The 21,906-nt window shown below is 46.7% G+C and overlaps 1 protein-coding gene across 1 annotated transcript in view; it reads right to left on the reverse strand.

Annotated features, from left to right (window-relative positions):
• The window catches only part of TSC22D3 (TSC22 domain family member 3), a 69,066-nt gene extending 47,910 nt beyond the window's left edge, over positions 1 to 21,156 (reverse strand). Inside the window, exon 1 of the mRNA XM_007952415.2 lies at positions 20,837 to 21,156. Coding sequence (XP_007950606.1) covers positions 20,837 to 21,156 — 320 coding nt within the window. The remainder of the gene's footprint in view (positions 1 to 20,836) is intronic.
• Positions 21,157 to 21,906: the final 750 nt, after the last annotated feature.

Genomic DNA, 21,906 nt, shown 5'->3' on the forward strand with positions numbered 1-21,906 from the left:
CAGCTAACAACAACAATAACAATGGATAATCCACCAAGTGGATAATGAATATAGGGATAATGAAAATGGGATTCTACCAAGACACAAGAATGAATCTATGCTGCTAGGGCAGCTAATGACAGAGGCTACAATGAATTTAGTATCATTAAGGGACTATCATGATTCTGGATGCTCTAAATAGGAAAGAAGTATGTAGGAACTATGAGGTTATCTTTCTTGTCTATTCCTTGTTCATCAGCCACATATGAAACCCTACACAGTTCTAGTCTCCCGTGGGAGAGCTCAGTCAAGGGGTTAAGACAGGCAATTGGATTCTCTGTGGTCCAGTTAATTTTACTCCTTTCCTAACCAGCCTTCTTGCAAATGTGTGTCATTGGTCAGAGAAGGGGTTGGGATGATTGGTTAGAGGCAAAGATATGCCTGTTACAATCTCAATAGTTACAGAATAAAATTTCTGGTGGGAAATTTGAATGCCTAAAGGATGGAGAAACACAAGCTAGTTCAAAAGGCTTTTTCTTGTTTTAATGGATTTAGCAAATTTGGGAAAGAGAAGCCCAAAAAAGGCACATCATAACTGCTATTTAAATATATTAAGTGGCATACAGGAACGTTAAAAGACAGAAGAATGTATGACCAAAGAACATTGTGGAATTTTCTTTCTTAGAAGCATTTGAAGCTCAGCTGTCTCGGCTTGAGCCTTTTGCTAAAGACAGTTCAAGGGACCAGATGGTATAGGAAAGACACTCAAGTCTACTGAGGTGCAACCCAGCTGGTAGGCAGGAGACCAGACCCACAACAACCTTCATCACCTTTCTGCTTCCTACCCAGGGCTTACCCTCCTAATCCAGCCTTTCAGACCCATAGACAGCAAGCCTAATCATGTTCTCTATCTCTCAAGGCAATGGAATTAGCAAGTTGAGCAAACTTATTTACACAGATCCCATCACAAACTCCTAGAAGAAGCAAGAACCCTCTCGTACAGTTTGATTTTTTACAAATTTCCCACCAAATCTTGTCTGAATCTGTCCGGAAATCGGTGCAAATCCATGTGAAATTGCCGTAGTGACGTATTTCCTGTCTTTTGGCTGTGGCTTTGTGCATTCAGAGAAAGATTATAACCTCTTGACTTGCTTCCCAGAAACACCTCCTTCAGTTTGAGTTGAATATGTCCATGAACAATGCTGAGAAGAAATCAGTGGAAGTTGGTGAGCACAGCCCCACCAACTCTCCAGCGGCTATTTTCCCATGTCTGCGTGATCATGATAGAGACAGTGCCCTCAACCAAGGGAAAAGGCCTGCTGCTAATCTGGAGTGTTGAGTGTCAGGGGGCAGAGCAGGACATCAGTGATATAAAAATAGCAGGTTATTCTTACACTTGGAATAAGGTTGCCAGAGGGGACTTCAAGCTAGGTGTACATGGAAAAGAAGGACTCAAACCATATTGTGTGACAACTGTGGCTTACTTATCCTCTGGCTCCTTCTGCCCCGCCTCCACTAACATACAGTGTATGTAGTAGCATGTCCCCAACGCCAGTAATTTGTGAAGCCCAGCCAACAATTTTTTCATATCTGAGACTAACCAGTATTGCAATGTACCTAATATTTTCTTGAAATTAACTTCAAATAGATCCACTTTTTAAAAATGCCTCATCCTTAGAAATAATATTTTGGAAATCATAAGGTGTATGTGTTAGATATATTTTTTTCCAATACACACTACATAAATAAATAGCTATAAAAATAGAAAAACAAAGTTAGTCCGTGTGCCACCTGAAATCATCTTACACACCACCAGCGTGTTTTCTCCACACTCAGGGAAACAGTGCTCCCTGTATAGTACACGCAGATGGTCTCCACCGCCAACAAACAAGGCTTTATTTCCTCCTCAAATGTAAAGCCAGCAGGGCGTTAACCCCCCAAAAACCAAACCCACTGCTGTGGATTTGATTCCCACTCAGAGTGACCCTTCAGGACACAGTAGGACTGCCCCATAGGGTTGCTTAGGCTGTGGGTTCAAACCACCAACCTTTCCGTTAGCAGATGAGCACTTTAACCACTGTGCCACCATGGCGCCAGTAGGATGTTAGAGTGCCCCAAATGTCCAGGATACTGTCCTGAACCAGTCTCCCTCACTGTTTCCTCTCAGGGCAGGGACCCTGGCTGTTGTTATTTTCCTCCTTTCAGGTGACAGCTCCAGCCCAGACTGAAGTTTGCAACTGAACACAGAGCCCTTATTCCCTGTCAAGTAAGTGCTGCTTCCCTTCAGCTATTTCCCCTGCTGAGATTTCCACACTAGACCTCACTTAACTCAGACAGTGCCCTCTGTGGAGTGGACTTCCTCAGCCTTGGCCCCTGGGGCTGCATGGACTGGACTGTCCCAAGCCCACATCAGTAGCCTGCCTGTCTGCCCCAGCACTCACACAGGCCCCAGTAATATCCGGCCCTGCCCGGAGGGGCAGAGCACGTGGTGTACCAGGCAGGGAACACCATCTTGGGGTGTGTGAGGGAAGCCTGCGACCCTCCTATCCCTCTACCTGATCCCCAGGTGGTCAGAAGCATAAAAAGCGAGGCCAGACAAAGCATTCTGCAGGCAAGAAATATGTATGCAGATTTGGAAGAAACAGGACTGTCTACCAATCAGAGCTAACCAACCAGGCAACCAGCCTGTGCCTACATGCAGTCAAGCTGAGGTAACATGTCCATCCACCAGAGATGCTTTAGAAGAGATCCCAGTTTCAGCTAGGGAGTTAAGATCTTCAGTGATTTACAACTTTTTGTTGTCCTTAAACTGATTTTGTTGTTGTTGTTGTTATGTGCCGTCGAGTCGGCCCCGACTCATAGCGACCCCTCCTTGGGTTTCCGAGGCAGTATCACTACGGAAGTAGGATTGTCCAACCTTCCTCGGAAGGAAGGTAAACAGATAGTCATCCACTATACCCACCTTCATCCCCCAATCTAACCTAGTAACTCTCTGCAACCTTACTTACAAAGCCCTTGGTGGAGCCAAAGCCTCTGAGGGAGGCGGGACTGAGGCTGGGAGCTCCGCTCACTGGGGGGGGGGGGTGTGGAGCTCCCAGCAACCCTAGCCTCCACACCACACGTAAGGACCCCTTGTAGTTCAGTGGAGCCCAGTATGAAAATCCTCTAGTGAGGAAAAGCAAGCCAGGTGAGGACCGAAACCTTACAAGCTTTAAGAGATTCATGTAGATTCTTATTTGTGCCCTTGTTTGTTTCAAGGTGTAACCTCTATTTGGTGAGGGTGGTGACACAATCTACCTCCCGTCTTTCTCTGAACTTTGTTCTCCCCCTTCTCAAATTCACCTCCTCCCCTTCCTCCTCCTCTTCCAGCAATCCCTGGGGTGTTAAGGAAGGTACTAAATAGAAGAACATTGGTTGAAAGCCATTGTCATGAGGGAGTTCTAAAATCTCTTCCAATCTTAGGAATCCATGATTGATTAACTGAGTGTCAAGAATTCACCAAGAAATTACTGGTGAGTGAATGACCTGAGCCAAGAAGCAGGAGGGCTACTGGGGAGGGAGCAGACTGTGTGGTGGTGAGAGCACTAAGGCTGTGGGCAGGTGTCTGGACAGGTGCAAGGAGGTTCCTCTTCCACTAGTTCCCTCCACTGCAGATTCCCCAGCAGTGGAGATGCTGGTCAGTACCCGGTTGGCAGAGGACATTGGAGATGATCGGTTATGTAGGGATCCCCAAGCTCTCATGCCTGACCTGGCAAGGAGCTCTCTGGTTAGTGGAATGTCACTTGCTATGGCTTAGATTTCCACCATGTAACCCAGGGAGGTATGAACAACTTTGGAGGAATCTGAATATAGTGAAATGCACCAACCACCAACACTCACCAAGCAGATTTTTTTTTTGGTAGCTCATCTGTGCATTATTGGGGGATAGGAGCTAGAAATAACTGTCATCAGATTCTCAAAGGGATTGACTTCAGAGTCATGCAGTGCTAGATCTGGGCAGAGTGGGTGGGGGGCAGTTACCAAGACAGTAGGTTTCTAAGACAGAGGGTTAGTCTAGTCCCTCATTTTAGGCTTTCTTTGAGATCTGGATATGAACATCCAAGACCTGAAAATCCCCCACTCACTCAAGAATTTCTACAAAGACACACATGAAGAACCAAAAAAATGCACTCTTGGTTCAGTACCTGTGTTTTGGGGCACTGACAGGACCACTGGGAAACCTCTGGTGGAGGGACTCATTAGCAATTGCATGTGAATGACATCCCCAAACACCCTGATCCTCATTAGTACTCATTTGGAGTTCATCATTCTTGAGTTTTGAAAACCTTGACCCTAGTGTTCAGCCTGGACCCCCTCTTGAGTTATGACTCTTGTACATTTGCCAGTCTTCCATGCCCTTTTCTTTTGTCTTGTTCACATGGACCCCTTGTTTCTTTCCCCTACCATTCTACCACTGAGGATGTTCAGTGGCTTATTCGGGTTTCTGTGCATCCTGTCCACACACATCAAGATTTTAGAGGTGCAGTCTTCCAGAATATCTGAGTCAGAAGAGACCCTACAGACATCTTGTGTCTCCCCTCCCCCATTTTGCAGGTGGGGAAATCAGCCCTCAGAAGGGCAGGGAGTTACTTACTCAAGCTCAAGCATCAGATTGGTGGCAAAGTCAGGACTCGAACCCAGATCTTCTGGATCCAAATCTGACCCACTTTCCACCACCTCAAGCTGCAGCTCCTCCAGGAACTGTGCCTCCTCCACCAGCTCAGGATCCTCTCCGAGCTGTGGCTCGTCCATGAGCTGTGGCTCCTCCAGCCTTTCTGCCTTCATCTCACCACTGCCCTGGGAAGCCTGGGTTGCCTGGCTGGGGTTGATTCCCACCTCTCACTCCTTTGCTTTCTGTAGCTGCCCGGCTAGGGCAGGAGCAACTGGAAACTCTTTCCCAGGCTCAGAAGAATAAGTGCTAGGGGAGCCTGGGGGCCAGCCTGGGCTGGCTTGGCTGTGGAGGCGGGAGGAAGTTCCCGGCCCTAAGTGCCTTTGGGGCTCCCAGGCTCTGGGGGAAGGCTGGAGCTCCTGGGGCGAGCGCTGCCCTCGGGATCTTCTGCCGAGGCTGGGCCAGCTTCCTAAACTAACTCCCAGACTGAAGGGGAGGGCCGGATCCTCCGGGGGAGCCCAGACAGCGGCTCTGCCAGCCAGCCCCTGTGGTTGGAACTTTCAAAAAGACCAATGTTTCAGCAACTGATTTCTTTTCCAACCTGAACAGCAGGCCTTTCTGTCCCCTTTGCAAGGCTGTGGCTGTGGCATGCAGTCCCAGCCTGAGCAGAAGCAGGATTCCAGGGCCGGGGCTTCATAACACCCAAACCACTGATCAAGTCCATTAAATGAAATCAAATAAAAAAAGCACCATTTTTGGCACCAGGTGGGCCCAAAGCTGGTCTGCTGGCACAGAGATGTTGTGTACCAACTGGGATGGGATGTGCAGAGCCGTCTAGAGACTGGAGAAGTCAGAAGACCATTGGATCAGAGAATCAGGAGACATGGTTTCTCCTTCCAGCTGGTCAGTAATTGGCTGTTTGGTTTGGGGCAAGTACCCAGCCTCGATGGGCCTCAGTTTCCTCATCTGTTATGGGAGGCATCAGACTGCATGGCTTCCAAGTCCCTGCCAGTTCTGAGCCTCCAATGGAGTCTGACTGAGATGCATGTGAGAGGCAGAAGGCTCCTCCACCAACCCTGGGAGGGGCTAAGCTCTGGATGTTGAAGAGGCAATGTCTAACCCCAGTGCCCTCTGAAATCCTTCCCCATTGGATAGCAATGCCTGTAGGGCATCCTCATGCTTCTGTAGGTTTTGATCCCTTTTAAAATTTTAAAATCCACCCCCACAGTCCCCCTCCCCATCCCTCAGCAGGTGAGCTGACCAGGTTGGAGAGCAAGCCTTGATAGGGAGAAAAACTTGCAGACTGGGTGTCAGAGGTTGGAAGAAGAAGTTGAGGTGTCAGCGAGGAACTAACATACCACTTTCCTGGGGCTGGCCCTAGGCAGGAGAAGGTATGTGATTGACAAGCAAGGGGCGGCATCAGTTGAGAGAAAGGTTTAGTGAAAGAGAGAGGCAAGGCAAGTCAGGTAAGATTGTATTCTGGCACCACAGATGATTGCCTGATGTTAATGAAGGCTTCCTTTACTGAGTGCTTTCTAGGAGTGTCCTATCACTCACCCCTCCCAACTACAGTGTCACCATTTTCTGGATGAGGAAACTGAGGTCCAGAGAGGTTGTCACTTGCTAATGTCACAGTCTGTCTGATGTACCGCCCCTGTGATTCATGAGTACACTGACTAATGACCTACTCTACACTGGTGGAGAAGCACATGCCAGTATCTGAGATAAGGGTGGGGATCCTGCTTCTCTTGGATCCTGGCTCCTCGAGATCAGAGTCCCACTCAACCAGCCCTGGGTACACCTGGCAGCTAATATTGCAATATATTAGCAAAGCCTCCCTTATTTGAAAAGAGGGAGAGCACAACATTTTGGAGACATCATCATTTCTGGAACTCAGTTTCAAGAGGATTTTTAGGCTCATTAGTTCTTTATGCTCTTCAACATCTTAGGGCATTAGTGGCAATTGGATTCATTTGGCCTTTCCTTGCTCCTGATTCGGGGCAAGAGTCACTGACAGAGGGACACATGCAATCCCAGTATCTTAAAAAGGGGACATTTCTTTTGCAGATTTTCTAATCTTGGGTGAAGCTCCCTAATCTGTGTCCTCACAGCTTCCTGCACTTTGCTTTCATTATGATCAATTGAAATCATGTAGTTCTGAGTGCAATTATTATCTGATGAATGTCTCCACCACTAGCTTGTAAGTTTCCTGTGGCAGAGACGTTGCCCAGTTTACTGCTTGCCACTCTATCCCCTGGGTCTAATCTTTATTGTGTGCGTGGATGGAGAAATAATCTACTACGACATGGGCCTGGGTGGGGGTTAGTCTCATTCTAATGTCCTCAGCATTAGGGTGCTTCCCCAAAATTGTTAGAGTGTAGAGGATAGGGTGCCCCATTGAGGCTGATTTAGCCAGGATATGAGAAGACTGAACAATAGTGGAAGGAACCCTAACAGCTCCCTGGTTTATTCCAGTCATAGGAAAGTATATGCTAATTTCAATGACTGACCTCCAATAGAAATTTCATAGACAGCTTCACTATGAAAGTATTTTTATGAAAACACATTCATCTATCATATATGCACTTCCCTTTTCCTTATAAACACCCGCTTCTGGTCCCTTTGCTCTCTCTATCTTTCCTCATCTGTCCATGGTCCTTATAATCAGCCCTCTCACACTTTCATCCAGTTCTTCATTGCTGCTGTCACCGTTGTTCCCATACTTATAAATTATATATAATATCCCTTGGGGGTAATTTCGTTCAGCTCCTAAGAATGCTTGCTGTCAGGAAGTTCTTTCTGCTATCTAATCTCAATTCTTCACGCTACAGCGTAGGCCTGTTTCCTCTTGTTCTGTTGCTAGTGTGGTTTAGAAACAGCTGGTCACCATCTCTGAGTTGTAACTTTTCTTATATTTGAAGATCAACTTTCTTTCTCTCCACCACCCTCCACCCCAACCTTAAACTTCTCTTTTCCTGAACCAATTATCTTAGTTCCTTTAGCCTTGTCCCATGGGTCCTTCTAGTCCCAGGTTTACCTCCTGTTGGCTAAAGAAGCTCTATTGGCCTAATCCAGCCCCTTCTTATGATCAGATTCCCCTGGATCACACTGAGCTCTTAGATTTCACCTGCCTTCCCACTGTGATGGGACCTCCTCTCTCCAATGAAAGCCCCTTAGAGCCTTTTAATCAATTTCTTTGCCCTTCTCTGAGGTGGAACCTCTCTTCCTTTCTGCATTTAGGCTGTTTGTCAGTCTGAACAAATATCTGACACTTATAGTTCAGAAAATTTATACCTTGGGCCCCAGAAAGGAGTACAACCTGAAGATATGTGCCCTACTGCCTCTGTACAATGAGAAGCATTCATAACTCAGAAGGAAGCCTGCAAGGGGAAACATGTGCCTGGGAAAACCCAGACGACCCTACCTTTCTTTTTCTTTACAGTAAATAATTTACAAAAACAAATATTCCTCCCCACAGGCTATACCCACTTTATCACCAGTTCCCAGGGCCAGCCTTTACACATTTCCATACTGTCATGGACTATTTTTAGCAAAGGATGACATTAAGTATTAGTTGCCCCATGGTTTTCAAACTCATCTCTTCCTCTTGTCAGGATGTTGTCAGTCCTTCTCTTTTGGACCTGCTGGCCTTTCATGGCCTGGAGATAATTTCCAGGGGCATGAGCAGCTACCTATATGGTATGACTTCAGGAATTACTTAGAAAGTCCTCTATCGAAAATGTCTTTTTTGGCCTGGCTCTGATGATTAGAATTTCACCATTAGAGATTCATTTCTTTGGCTCAGGATCATTTCCTCAGGAAGCTTTGTCTGATCTTTTGTTATATTCTCTCACAGAAATCTATTGCTTTTCCCTCTTGGAACTTATTTATTAAAGTTACTACTTGGGTAGTATCTATCTTTCCTACTTGACTGATTACTCCATGATGGCTGAGACCAGGTCTTTTGGGTATTTCCCATTCTCTTCGGGGTACCTAACACTGAGCCTGGCACATAGAAAATGATCAGTGAATGTTTGTTGTTGACTAAATCTGTTCATGAGCTTAAATGTGAATTCTCCAGTGCACTGGTGGGAAAGGATGTGGGCATGGATGAAGGAATCATTCCCCACAACAAGTACCTGGAGTGGACCTTCTTACTCCAGTGTCCTCAGCACTGGACACTAACCCTAGGTCCTAAAAGCCTCCAACTACCGAGGGTTAGCCAAGGTCCCTGAGGAGAGGACTCTAGGGTCTAGCTTGTCCCAATTCAGAGGTGGCGATGAAGGGAGGGCCAGAATGGGCCCTTCTCTTCTGTTGTTGAAGCTTGCTGAGTCTGGGTTCCAACCCAAGAAGAATCGAAGGTGCTCTTTGCTGTCCTCACTCTAGGCCAATCCTTTCCTACCTGTGAGCCTTGCAAGTATCCCCTTCCCTTTCCCGAGCAGAAAACCTTGTACCCACTTCCCATGAGTCCAATGTCAACCCATTTTTTTAAGGCCCTGATGGAAGCCACTGCCACAAAGACACTTTCCCTTCCTAGTTTGATTTGGCACTGCCCAAGCTCTGGACACGAGAAACCAGGGAAGAGTAGGCTTAATGCCTTTTCCTCAAGGAGCACCAACAGCCTCCTCCCCCGTCTCAGCTCTCAGCAGTCTGGGGCTACTCCAGTGGTGCTGCTTTGTTCCCTGCTGGCCTTGAGTGCAGCTGCTCCAATCTCCCCAGCTACACTCTCAGCTTTTGATGGACCTGGAAGCCTTTGATTTCTCACATGTCCTCTACAATGCTTAGCAGGGTGGGCATTCAATAAATCCGCAGTAGGCGCTCGATAAATAGCAGGCCCTTGGTCAATAAATGATGGATTGATTAATTGAAGTGCTTCGCCGCTCAGTACAAGGCCAAATGAGCTGATGCCATTATTCATTTCTCTGTGCACCTGGTCAGAGGATGTTGCCTTATAACTGAGCAGTTTTTTTCTTATCCATCTTCTCTCCCCACCCTCCTTTTATTTTCACTGAAACTGACTATGAACCAAAAGAATGGGAAAAGTGAGGAGCTGGAGACCTGGGAGGGGACCCAGGAAAGAGAAATTCTTCATCTCCATTCAAGCCTCTCAATTATCACTGGTTTCTGGCTATGATCTGGCGGCATTAAAAGACCCACCTCTCCTGAGCCTTAAGATGGTGATCTTGAGCTTGTCAGAGGATTCTTGAGCTTGTCAGAGGATTCCTGAGCTTGAGCTTTGGATACAAATGATACCCACTGATAATTCCGGGTCATCTTTCTGACTTTGACGCCCTGTTTCTTCTTCTCTTTCTTGATTAGAGAGAGTGTCCCCACCTACCCTCAGCCTGTCAACCATCTATCCCTTGGCAACACAGTGTGACAAGGTGAGGCAAAGACAAGGGAAGGGAAGAAAAGGCACTATTGATTTAGTCACAAACTGAGCCAATGGAATATTAGATTGATGGAGACAATCTGTGTTGGAATAAAGTTAAATTGTTGTTGTTGTTGTTATGTGCTGTCGAGTTGGACCCGACTCATAGCGACCCCTCCTTGGGTTGCCAAGGCAATATCACTACAGAAGTAGATCGCCCCATCCCATAGCAATTATTAGCTTATTAGAAAAATATGTCATAGAATACAGCAGTCCTGACTTTACCGGGGGCTCTGGTGGCATAGTGCCTAAGGCATTTGACTGCTAACCAGAAAGCTGGCGGTTCAAACCCACCAACCGTTCCTTAGAAGGAAGATTGGGCGATCTACTTCTGTAGTGATACCGCCTCAGAAACCCAAGGAGGGGTTGCTATGAGTTGAATAAACTCAAAGGCAGTGAGTTTGGTTTTTGGAGTGTTCAGTTGCACCAAGCTGGTACTGTAATTTTCTGAATAGGCCAGGAAGCAACTTAAGAGTCATTGTGAATTCAAGCCAGACTGAGGACGTTGAGACTTCATGGAGAATGGACTGGGAATTGTTTCTTTCAGGGTCTTCCTTTAAACAGCTCCTCCAGCTTCCACTCAGCTTGGGGGTACCCAGAACAGTCCCTGAATCAAACAAGCAGATATAAAAGGAAGAGGGGCTTCTGAGACCTGTTCTGGGCCCTCTCCAAGTGCACTGGGTCATCTCTTTAGCAACTGTACTATCAGGAGGGCCCCCCAACCCCACAAAAAATGCCTCAAGCCAAACTAAGCCTAGTCCAGTTCAGTTGCCTACTTACATTTGCTACTGGATATGGAGGCTGGGATATCACTTTTGTAGCCTGGTACTTTGAGCAGATGGCTTGCTGGGTACTAAGAAGACTAGACTCTTCCTTTTGAAGTCTGATGAGCTTGATTAGACCCCCAGCAGGCTTCCAAATGCTAGGCCCTGGGGAAGGCAGCTACGGATCAAGCAGAAGCTTGATGCCTCAGTAACCTGGTTCTGTTACATAAGATGCTATATGAGATATGAGTCAGGGCCCTCAGGCTGGCCTAGACCTGGCGTAGTCTGGGAACCAGGGCAGATTACCCAATAAGTAAGGTAAGCATGGGGCTGCTTGTGCTTATTTACATCTTTTCACCATGTGGTGAAAAACATGTGAAACTATTTACCACAGATTAGTAAGTAAGCACAGGCAAGCCCATGCTTACCTTCCTTATGAGGTACTCTGTTCCTTTCAGGGACTGTAAATTTGAAAAGAGGCTTTGACTCTCTCTGTAGGACAGTGCTGTGGGGTTAGGAGAGAGACAGATGCCAGCCCTACCTAGAAGCAGAATCTTTGATGTGATGAAAAAATGTGAAGTTGTTCACTATAGATTAGGAGGTAATCACAAGTAAGTCTGTGCTTACCTTGCTTAGTGGGTAATTGGACACTATCTAGGAGTGAGGCTAAAAGGGAGCACTGAAGAAGGGGGGTGGCTCAGGGGGTGAAACCCAGGAAGGATCCCTCGGAACCACATCTCTTCCTCTCACTTCTCATGCCTTCTTCTTCAGGGATAGTTGTAGCCAATCACTGGTTTAGATAGTGCAGAGCGGGAATCCTAGCCAAACCCCTAAGCTGGGAGCAGCTGCTCTCCATCTCCTCTGAAGAAAAGACAAGAGGAAGTGGGCTGAATACCCAAGACTATGTTGTGAATAAATTCTTCCTTTGAGAAAGGATGGAGAAGGTCCCTGTGGTGCTTTGTCCACAGGCGGGGACCTGATTTCAGAATGGGCCTATTTGAGGAAAATGGCTCCCAGTAGAGGAAGGCCAATAGTGTGCTTGGGTCATCACTAACCAAGCATGCTTCCAGCTCTTGTTTTTCCTCATGCTAGTGTCTCTACAGTGGGAAGCTTCCCATTCAGGGTACTTCACCTGCTAGGATCTTACACTATTTCCAAAAGGGCAATAGCTGCTTTGGAGTAGGGATTTGCAGCGGGAAGGTACAAGTGAATTTGCTTTGTCTACTGGTAAGATTCCCTCTGGCCTGGATTAGCATTTGGAAAACCAGGAAAGTTACTTTTAACTCTTACAGATTCCATCTTGTACCCACTCCACCTCCCAACTAAGCTGGATTTCAGCCTGGTAAGCGATGGCCTCCATAAGCCATTTTCTCTGACCTGATCGCTCATCAAATCTAGGTTGCTTTGTGACTGGTTTTTGCAGACCTTCCATTAGACCACGAGGTTCTATGGAGGGCCTTGTCTGCCAAAGCTGTGGGACTGCGGTGAAGCCCTAGCCCTTATCTCATTCTTGTAGGCATTGGGACAGCACAATATGTCCTGGGCCATTATTGGTCCTTTCATCTAAAAGGGAAATTGCATCTTTACAACTTCTGCGGTTACAGGATGCTTTCCTATGAGTGCACTAGGCACACAGAGTGTGCCACCAAATGGACTTAAGGCTCAGTCCCACTCAGCACATTAGCTTCCCGGAGGCTAGAGAAGCTATTGCATGACACCAACCAATTTGCTACATAAACCCAGCCAGCCATGGCAGATTATGGCTTTGTAGTTATCTTGAGGGATGCTTTATGTAAGACGATAAAGTTCAAGTAGGAGCAGAATTGTAATTAACAAGTACAGAGCCACACTAACCATCAGGTGCAGACATAACAGACAATCATTCCCCTCAACCAAGTCACAGGATGGGGGCAAGTGTTCTGCTGAGCTCAGGCACTCAAGGATTCTGAGACCCTGGCAGCCTTGGCCAAACCCAGTCATCTCTACTTACTGAGACTCCCTGGCCTTAAGGACCTGTTCTGGAAAGAATCCAACTTTCTACCTGGAATTTAGAGCTTGTTGGTTTATCTAGAAGTGCAAATATAAGCAGGAGTTTTAACCTTCTCTTCAGGCAGCAAGGGAAAATAAGGTCATCTAGGAAATAATTATTTTCTAAGGTGTGGGCAAAACTGAGGACTAGGTGCAATTTATGCTGTTCTTTCCATCTTCCCTCATGCTGCCCACTCAGGCTTGACCTTTCATTGATTCTGGCCATGTTTCTTTACCTCTCCTCTCCACACTTGGCTTTCTTATGTCCCGGTCCTATAGAACTCTATCCCAGTGAGCTGTCACCCTGAACAAAGGTCTGACAAATAAATCCACACAAAGTAATCAATGGCGAGTAAAAGTATCATATGTCACTCTTTAAAAAGGTACAGTAGATCCTGGCCATTGATAAGGGATACATACACACTAAACGTTTGACAATCTCCCAAATTCATTAACATCCTGAAAACATATCATTTACCCCGTAAAGTATCAACTTTCAGCTAGAACCATCACTTTGCTAAATAACTTTCTTTTCATTGTAACAACTTGCACCAGCAGTTGACTCATGGAGGGGGTCTTTTCTCCAAAGAAACGGATATTTGGTCATTTCATGAGTTACTACATGTATGTGGACTGACTATGAGTAGAAGACCATAAAATCAAAAACCCAAACTCACTGTCATCAATTAGGTTCCAACTCATAGCACCCCACATTGGGTTTCCAAGGCTGTAAATCTGTATGGAAGCAAACTGCTTCATCTTTCTTCCACAGAGCAGCTGGTGGGTTCAAAACACTGACCTTTTAGTTAGCAGCTATATGTCTTAACCACTACACCATCAGAGTGTTGAAAAGTAAGTGCTGGTAGCGCACTAGATATATTAACTAGCAAAAGGATGGGCCCCACATACAAGCTTCTTAGCATATGTGCTTCAGCCAAAAAAAAAAAAAACCCCCCATTTTTTTTTTTTTACATGTTGGGGTTCTCATGAAGCATCCATACCATGAATGTTAAGTTTTCAAATGCTTTTGTGTTTTTAACAGGGAATGTGCCTTAATACAAGAGTAATTATTCTTTGTCAGACCACTAAACACTCAGGACATAGTTATTTTAAATTACTTTGGGCTAAGTAAGGACTTTTCAAAGCTTGATACCAAAGCAAAAATCACAAAGGCAAAGAATGACAGGCTTAACCACATAGAAACCCAAAACCTTTGTACAGTAAAAAACTACATCCTCAAAATCAAATGGCAAATTAGTTGACAAAGGGTTGCAATCTCCAATTCAGGGTTTCTCAGAGTGTGGTCTGCATACCACTGGTGCTGAGTGCCAGAATTATTAGATGGTACATGGACAGAGAACTGAATCTTAAATAGAGATTTAGGCACTACAGGAGGCAGGTAGGAGAGTATTTTTGCCTGTCAAATCATACCATGTAAATAACTACCTCCTTGGAAACCAGGCCCAGGAATATACATTTATGAAATCACTCCCAATTAGCCCAAAGACTCACATAAAAAACAAAACAAAACAAAACAAAAAACGAAACAACCCAAGTCCAAACAGATCGCTCTGTCTTTTTCCTGTGGAGCTGCTGGGTGGGTTTAAACCACTCAACCTTTAGGTTAGCAGCTGACCAAATTAAATAAATAAATAAAACTCACTGCAATCGAGTTGATTCCCATTCATAGCAACTCCCATTGGGTTTCCAAGGCTGTAAATCTTTATGAAGTAGACTGCCTCATCTTTCTTCTACAGTGTGGCTGGTGGATTCAAACCACCAACCTTTTGCTTAGCAGCCAAGTGCCTTAACCACTGCACCACCAGAGTTTTAGCAGCTGACAAAGAATGTTAAATGATGTCAAATGAATTAGCACACATAAAATAATTGGCTACGTTTGGTATTGTTGTTGATGTTATTGTTATTGCTGTTATTCTCTGAGCGTCTATGCATGGGAGCCAGTTGTTGCCAGGTCTGAGGCTCAAGTGTAGAATCCTAGGGCTTTAACAGTTGGAAGGGAACTCAGATTCCAAGTATCTCAGATTGCACTGGCCAGGTATGCTCTGAGCCCGAAGGCAGAACAGAGATGATTAACAAGTTTTGGATAAAGTCTTTGAAATAAATTTGACATAACAACAGTAACAATAATCACAACAACAGACTATCACAAAAGCTCCCACTCTAGCTTGCCACACTTCACAGATAAGAGAACTAAAGTCCCTCAAATTTCAACTTAGGAAGTTTTTCTTTTCTTTTCTTTTAAATTGTAATTTGGGCGAAAGTTTACAAATTAATTTTCCATACAGCAGTTCATACACATTTTGTTTCTTGACATTAACTGCAATTCCCCACAATGTAACAACTCTCTTCCCATTTCCTTGCTTTCCTGTGCCCTTTCCCCCCATGTACTCCCGCCATCCCCCAAGCTAGCTCTCTGTGAAAATACTGCCCTCCTGTTCCCCCACGATTGATGGCTCCAAGGAGTGCATCTACCTGTTGTAAACGTTCACCCCATATGCCTGTCTGTTGTTTGCCTGGAAGCCACAGGAGTGAGTTAGTTCCAGACCTGAAGGGAAATTAAAAGCTATAGTCTCAGGGGTCTCCCCAGTCTCTATCAGACCAGCAAACCTGGTCTTCTTCTTCTTTTTTTTTATTTACGATTTTGAGTTTTGTTCCATATTGTTCTCCCACTATATCCAGGATCTCCTGCACTGATCCTTTTCCCAGTGGTTGATGGTGGTAGCTGGGCACCATCTAGTTCTTCTGGTCTCATGGTCACACAGGCTGAGGATCACATGGTCTACTAGTCCCTTGGACTAATCGTTTCCACGCACCTTTAGTTTTCTTCATTCTTCTTTGCTCTGGACTAGGAGAGACCCTATTGCATCTAGATGGCTGCTTGCAAGCTCTTAAGACCTCATTCCCTATTCACCAAAGTAAGATGTAGAACAATATGTTTGTGTAGTATGTTATGCCAATTAAGCCTGATGTCCCCCGAGTCCATGGTCCTGAGCCCACAGGTCCAACTACTCACTTCCTCAGAATAGCTGGCTATGGCCAAGAGCCACCACAACCTTGCCCCTTTTCAGCTCCACTTATACACCCAGACATTTGCATGGCATTAGGAAGTTTTTCTTAAATTCTACATTTAAATTGGAAATTCAACTATTTCCCCAGCATTTTCTATTTCCCTGCTATGTTTTCCAAGGAGCTCTGATGGCGCTGTGGTTAAAGTATTGTTAACCAAGCTGCTCCATGGGAAGAAGATGAGGCAATCTACTTCTGTAAAGATTTACAGCCTTGGAAACCCAACGGGGGTCTCTACGAGTTGGTATCAACTTGATGGCAGTGGATTTGGCTATGTTTTCCAGTATTAGAAGCATATTCGAATGACAAGGTGGTGTCCCCTAATGATGGGGTGACAACTATCCCAGTTTCCCTGGGATTGTCCCATTTTGATCATTGAAAGTCTCATGTCCTGGGAGACATTGATTACCTTACTTAATAAGGACATTTTGAACATTTGGATAGGATTGTGGCTCACTTCTATCTCTGTTTAGCAATTCTTCCTCCATAGACAATTCTTCAGTGTCTAACTGATCTCAGTTGGAGTCTTGGCTCAGCTCCTCATTGTGAGGCATTGGTCAAGTTATTTATTTTCTCCAAGCTTTGATTTCCTTCTTTGTAAGACAATGGAAGGTGATAAATGAAGATGGATGATAATAGTGCCCATTTCATAGGTTGGTGTAAATATCAAATGAGATTATACAGATAATCTGAGATTATACAGATAATCTCATTTAATGTTTAGTGCATTGTAAGCAAGGAGCCTTAGTGGCACAATGGTTAAACACTGGGCTGCTAACCAAAAAGTAGGCAGTTCGAACACACCTAGTGAGTCCATGGGAGAAGACCTGGCAATCTGCTCCTGTAAAAATTAAAGCCTAGGAAATCCTATGGGGGAAGTTCTAGTCTATCATATAGGATCCCTACTGAAGATGATTTGAAGCACTTACTGATGAAGACTAAGGACTACAGTCTTACCTACTTTGGTCATGTTGTCAGAAGTGACCATTCCCTGGAGAAGGATATCATGCTTGGTAAAGTGTGTGTGTGTGTGGGGGGGTGTCAGCGAAAAAGGGGAAGACCTTCAACAAGAAGGATTAACTCAGTGGCTGCAATGATGGGCTTGGATATAGCAAGGATTGTGAGGATGGTGCACTAAGGGGCAGTGTTTCATTCTATTTTACACAGGGTCGCTATGAGTTGGAGCCAACTTGATGGCACCTAAAAACAACAACAAATGAGTCAGAATTGACTCAATGGCACACAACAACAGCATTGTAGACACTCAGTAAATGTTAGCTGTGAATCAATTTGGCTTATTAGTTATGTAACACAAGATTGAAGGGATAGTGTTCAAAATAGGCAACTTTCTCCTCAATAGTTTAAAGGTATCATTTATATACCAACAATCTGCAGGCCCATTACCACTGTTGTTAGTTGTCATCGAGTCAATTTTCGACTCATAGTGACCCCACATGACAGAATAGAACTGCCCTGTAGGGTTTTCTAGGCTACAATCTTTATATGGGAATAAATCCTCAGCTTTCTCCCACAGAGTGGCTGGATGGGTTCAAATGGCTAACCTTTCAGTTAGCAGCCCAGCGCTTAACTGCTGTGCCACCAGGGTTCCTTCATTACCACTGATTGGGACGTATATAGACAACACTGTCCATCAGGACTCCTACCAGGCTCTTAGAGTTACTGCATGTGGTTAAAACTGAGAAAACCACATTCGAACGTTAATAAGTGCTTTTTCAGGACTCGGGCAGAGTTGTAAAATCTTCACATAGGACCACACCAACAATTAAGCAGTCAATCAACTACAAAAACTTTATTGAGCACTGACTTAGTAATTGAAAGCTGAGGGAAAGTCAAGCAAGTGTAAAAGACAGACTTACACTCAAATTGCAGGAGCCTTGGTGGCACGCTGGTTAAAACTCTTGGCTGCTACCCAAAAGGTGGGCAGCAGTTCGAACCCACCAGCCACTCTGCTGGAGAAAGATGTAGCAGTCTGTTTCCATAAAGATTTACAGCCTTGGAAACCCTATGGGGCAGTTCTACTCAGTCCCCCAGGGTCACTATGAGTCAAAATTGGCTCCACAGCAACAGGTTTTCTTTTTTTGTTTTTTCACCTTCAAATTGCTTACACTCTTGTGCTCCAAGGAAACCAAGAGTTAAGCTGGGAAGTAGAGACAGGTCAAAGCAGACAAACCAGATATAAATCAAGAATGTGCCCCGCCCTTCTTCCCAAGAGTATAGGAGACCTTGTAGCAGGGGGATGGGCTGCAGGACTTGGGGAGGGGAGAAAAGAATACTTCTCCAGGATAACCGGTGGTCTTGAAAGTAGACAAATTAAAGAAGAATGATGCCCAAACAGAAATTTGAAACATCAAGTCATAAATGCGATAGAAGTGAAAATGATGGATGAAATGCGAAGATGGAAACCCAGGGGATAAATGAAGAAAGGGAGAGAGGCAATTTTCATTTAGGTGAAGGCTGCCCAGCCCAGCCATCCAAGAGGCCCCATAAGAACCAACAACAGTGGTCTCCTCATTCGCAAATGAGCATGTCATTTTGGGCAAAGCCTAAACCAAATTCAAGATCCCCACTTGATAGGGTCCCACTTGTCAAGGAAAATGAGAGAATGTTTTGTCCTGCTAGAACTACAAGGCTCTTAACACAGGACCCTGTCACTCTCCTGCCTCAAGGAAGACTGGGGGCTTGCTAGTTTGCTCCTTGGCTATTTAGGATACTGAGCTGCTTTGATCCCAGGAGGCAGGGATACGATCCCCCTAACAATTTTCCTCCTCCCTCAGCACCCCCACATGTCCCACTCCATAGCATTTCCAAGTTTTGCCAAGAACCAAGAGTCAATAAATAGGTGTCCATGAAGTATATGACAAAGGAGGTATTTCCATTCAGGGGGCCCAAGCCAAAATCCAAACTCACTGCCATTGAGTTGGTTCTGACTCATAGCGACCCTCTTTGGGTTTCCAAGGCAGTAAATCTTTACAGAAACAGATTGTCCAGTCTTCCTTCTGTGGAGTGGCTGGTGGGTTTGAACCACCAACCTTCTAGTTAGCAGTCAAATGCCTTAGGCATTGGGCCACCAGAGCACCTTTCAGGGAGGCCAGACAACCAGAAAACTTCCCAAGGTAAGGCCCATGTGAACACTTCAATTGCAGGCTCTCAGCCTGCCGCCCCACTCACTTAGGTCCGACCCTCTTAGACCCAGAACCTCAGGAAGTGTCCCGATCACACCTCACTGTACTCTTCTGGATGTAGTTAAGGGAGAGCCAGTTAGGGGGCAGTTTTCCTCCCAGCTTAGAGAATGAAAATGCTACACTCCTTCCTTCCAGGTTTTTTCAACACCCCACCCATCTACTCCCACCGGCTGTCACTCTCTAACACAGCTGAGCAGGACTATTGGGAGCCTGCTAAGGATTTTGCTCTGCAGGATTTCAGTGTCTGGTCCGAATACACTTGTTAGTACTATCTTTCACCAGAAATGAAGATACCCTACAAACCTGTTCCATCCATGGTCTGGTTTATTTTAGACAAAGAGAATATTTGACACCTGATGTGAAATGATAGGAAAGAGCTTCCACGTGTTGAAGGTACCTGAGAAATACAACTGGTTTTAATAGTGGTAACCAAGTTGGCAGTCCGGCATGTCCTGGTATCTGGAACCCACTGGGACTAGGAGTGGGAGGGAAGGCTATGGTGGATTTGCTTTGGGGCAAAGGGAAGCAAACTTGGTCTTAGCACTAAGTGAGGGTAGCTCCTGTCTCTCTCGGTTGCTTTTAACATTTCCTATTTGTGCATCACTGAAAAGCCATCCAAATAGTTTGTGCGTGTCCCAACTTTCTCATCATTGTGAAAACCACTTCCTTGGCTGGTACCTTAACTGGGCACACCACCTGCCCGGCTAGAAGGAAACTTTGAGAGCCGGTAGGGGAAAGGGGTCTCTTTCTCTTACATAACTTGCATAGGTGAGGGAGAATAAAATCTACCCCTCCCCATACATACACTGCTGCTCTGTTCCTAAGGCTCGAAGAACACTAAACGCCTGGGTTTCTTGAAGCCACCTTGCCTGCCTCTAAGTTGTCTCAGTTGTTTGCCTGAGGCTGGCTCTTACCAGAGTCCCCTCAGGCTGGGAGACAGTGGCCACCTTGGGTCTTCCTGTTTTGTCTTCCCTGCCCTCTGTCTTTCTTGCCTCCCCAGCATGATTTCTAGAAAGTCTGACCCACAATCACACACACACACATACTGTGATGACAGGGATTCGTCCAGCCCTCCTGCCACACACAGTTCTCGGGGTGCTCAAAGAGATATCCTAGGATACTCTCTGGGACGGTTTTTGGCCATCATTTGATATTCAAGGCTGTGGTCCATGGAGGGGTGGGGTCCCCCATCCACAGCCTCAAAATATTCTCAGCGGTCTCTGATTTTTCTTATTCTCCACCCTCCCTAACACCACTAGCAGCTTAATTCATCTAGAAATTTTGCTTGCCCTCATTGTAAGTCAGGGCCACCCAGTAATTTCAAGGCCCTTACAGTTTCAATTGGAGTTGGCACATTTTTATTAGGGCTTTTGAGAAGCAAGAGCATCCCATCCCGTGGCAGAATCTCCGATATGGCTGCGGAAAGGTATGCCTTTGAGGAGGGGGTACCCCCTGCTACCCCAAAACCACCCAGGGGTCTGCCCACCTTCTGGGCTCCAACCCACTCCTCATGCAGGAAAGCCCCTGCAGGCACCCTCAGAGTAGGGTTCACACCTGCCAGGCCTCCACAGGAGGAGCTGATGTCCCCCAGTGCCCTTCGTCAACTTCCTGGTTGCCCCTTTTGTCAGAGGTGTGGGTCCAGAAGACGCTGGCCCAAGTGGCCACCGCGTGCCCACCCATGTGCCCAGCCACCCACCTGTGGAAGAAGAGCAGAATGGAGAGCATGGTCTGGTCAATGTTGCGGTTGCAGATGCCCTCCTTGAGCAGGTAGCAGGGGTCCCGCAGCACTGGCTCCAGGGAATCCTGCCGCATTATGCTGTTGAGCTTCTCAGTGTTGAGGTTCTCAAAGACCAGCTTCTCCTGCAACTGCCGAAAGTTGCTCACCGTGGGGCTACGGGAGTTGTTGTTATCCCCACTGCTCCCTGGCTGGAGTCTGCTCTGGTGGGCCAGGTCCAGGCAGCAGTTGCAACTTTCGAGGCCAACAGGTGAGCGGCAGTCGGTCTTGGACTGGGCCATCTCCTTGGGCTCAGAGGTCTCCTGGTCTGTGAAGTCAGGGGCGACTGGCAGGTGCGTGCCCTGTGTGTTGTTGGCCTGATGGGACTCCAGGGTGCCTGGTAAAGACAAGCTGTGAGGAGAAGAGTTGGCAATTAGCGCCTAAGTCGGCCACCCTCTGCTCTGCCCCCTTCTGGCTGGGCTGCCCCGGGTGCGAATAGAGATAGCTGGATAAACAGCTCCGAGAGGATCCTTCGGGCTCACTTCCTTCTCTTCCTCCTCCTCCTCCCGCTCCTTAGAGGCTGGGGCTTTCCCCTAGAGGTGCCCCATGCGCCCCCAGCGAGTCCCAAGTTTCCCAAGTGTGAGCGGGGCTCGGGCGGACCTGTGGCGGCTGGAAGAGCTGGCAGTAGGGCACCCTTGCTCCCTCCTTCCTGTCTCCCTCTTTAGGCGGCTCGCTAGCTCTCCCGCTCTCGGGCTCCCCTGGGCTGTGCCGGCTGAGAGGTGGCAGGAGCTGAGCACTAGTGAGCGCCCGAGCGAGCTGCATGCCCTGGAGTCAGCGCGGGGCTGTGACAGCATGTAAATTACTCCTGAGGGGCAGGCGGAGAGCGGGCCCCCGCGGCCTCCCCTGCGGGCTCCGGCCCCTGCTCCCGCCTCCTGCCCCCTCGCACCCACACTGCCTCGCACCGTCGCACCGATCGCCCGCGCTCTCGGGAGCCAAGCGTGCTGGCCCTCCCTCAGTGCGCCCGGTGGCCGGGTTCCGGCTCCTCGAGCGCT

The sequence above is a fragment of the Orycteropus afer genome, unplaced genomic scaffold (assembly GCF_000298275.1).
Source record: "Orycteropus afer afer isolate SDZICR_OR568_19922 unplaced genomic scaffold, OryAfe1.0 scaffold00336, whole genome shotgun sequence".
In the NCBI taxonomy this organism is placed as follows: Eukaryota; Metazoa; Chordata; class Mammalia; order Tubulidentata; family Orycteropodidae; genus Orycteropus; species Orycteropus afer.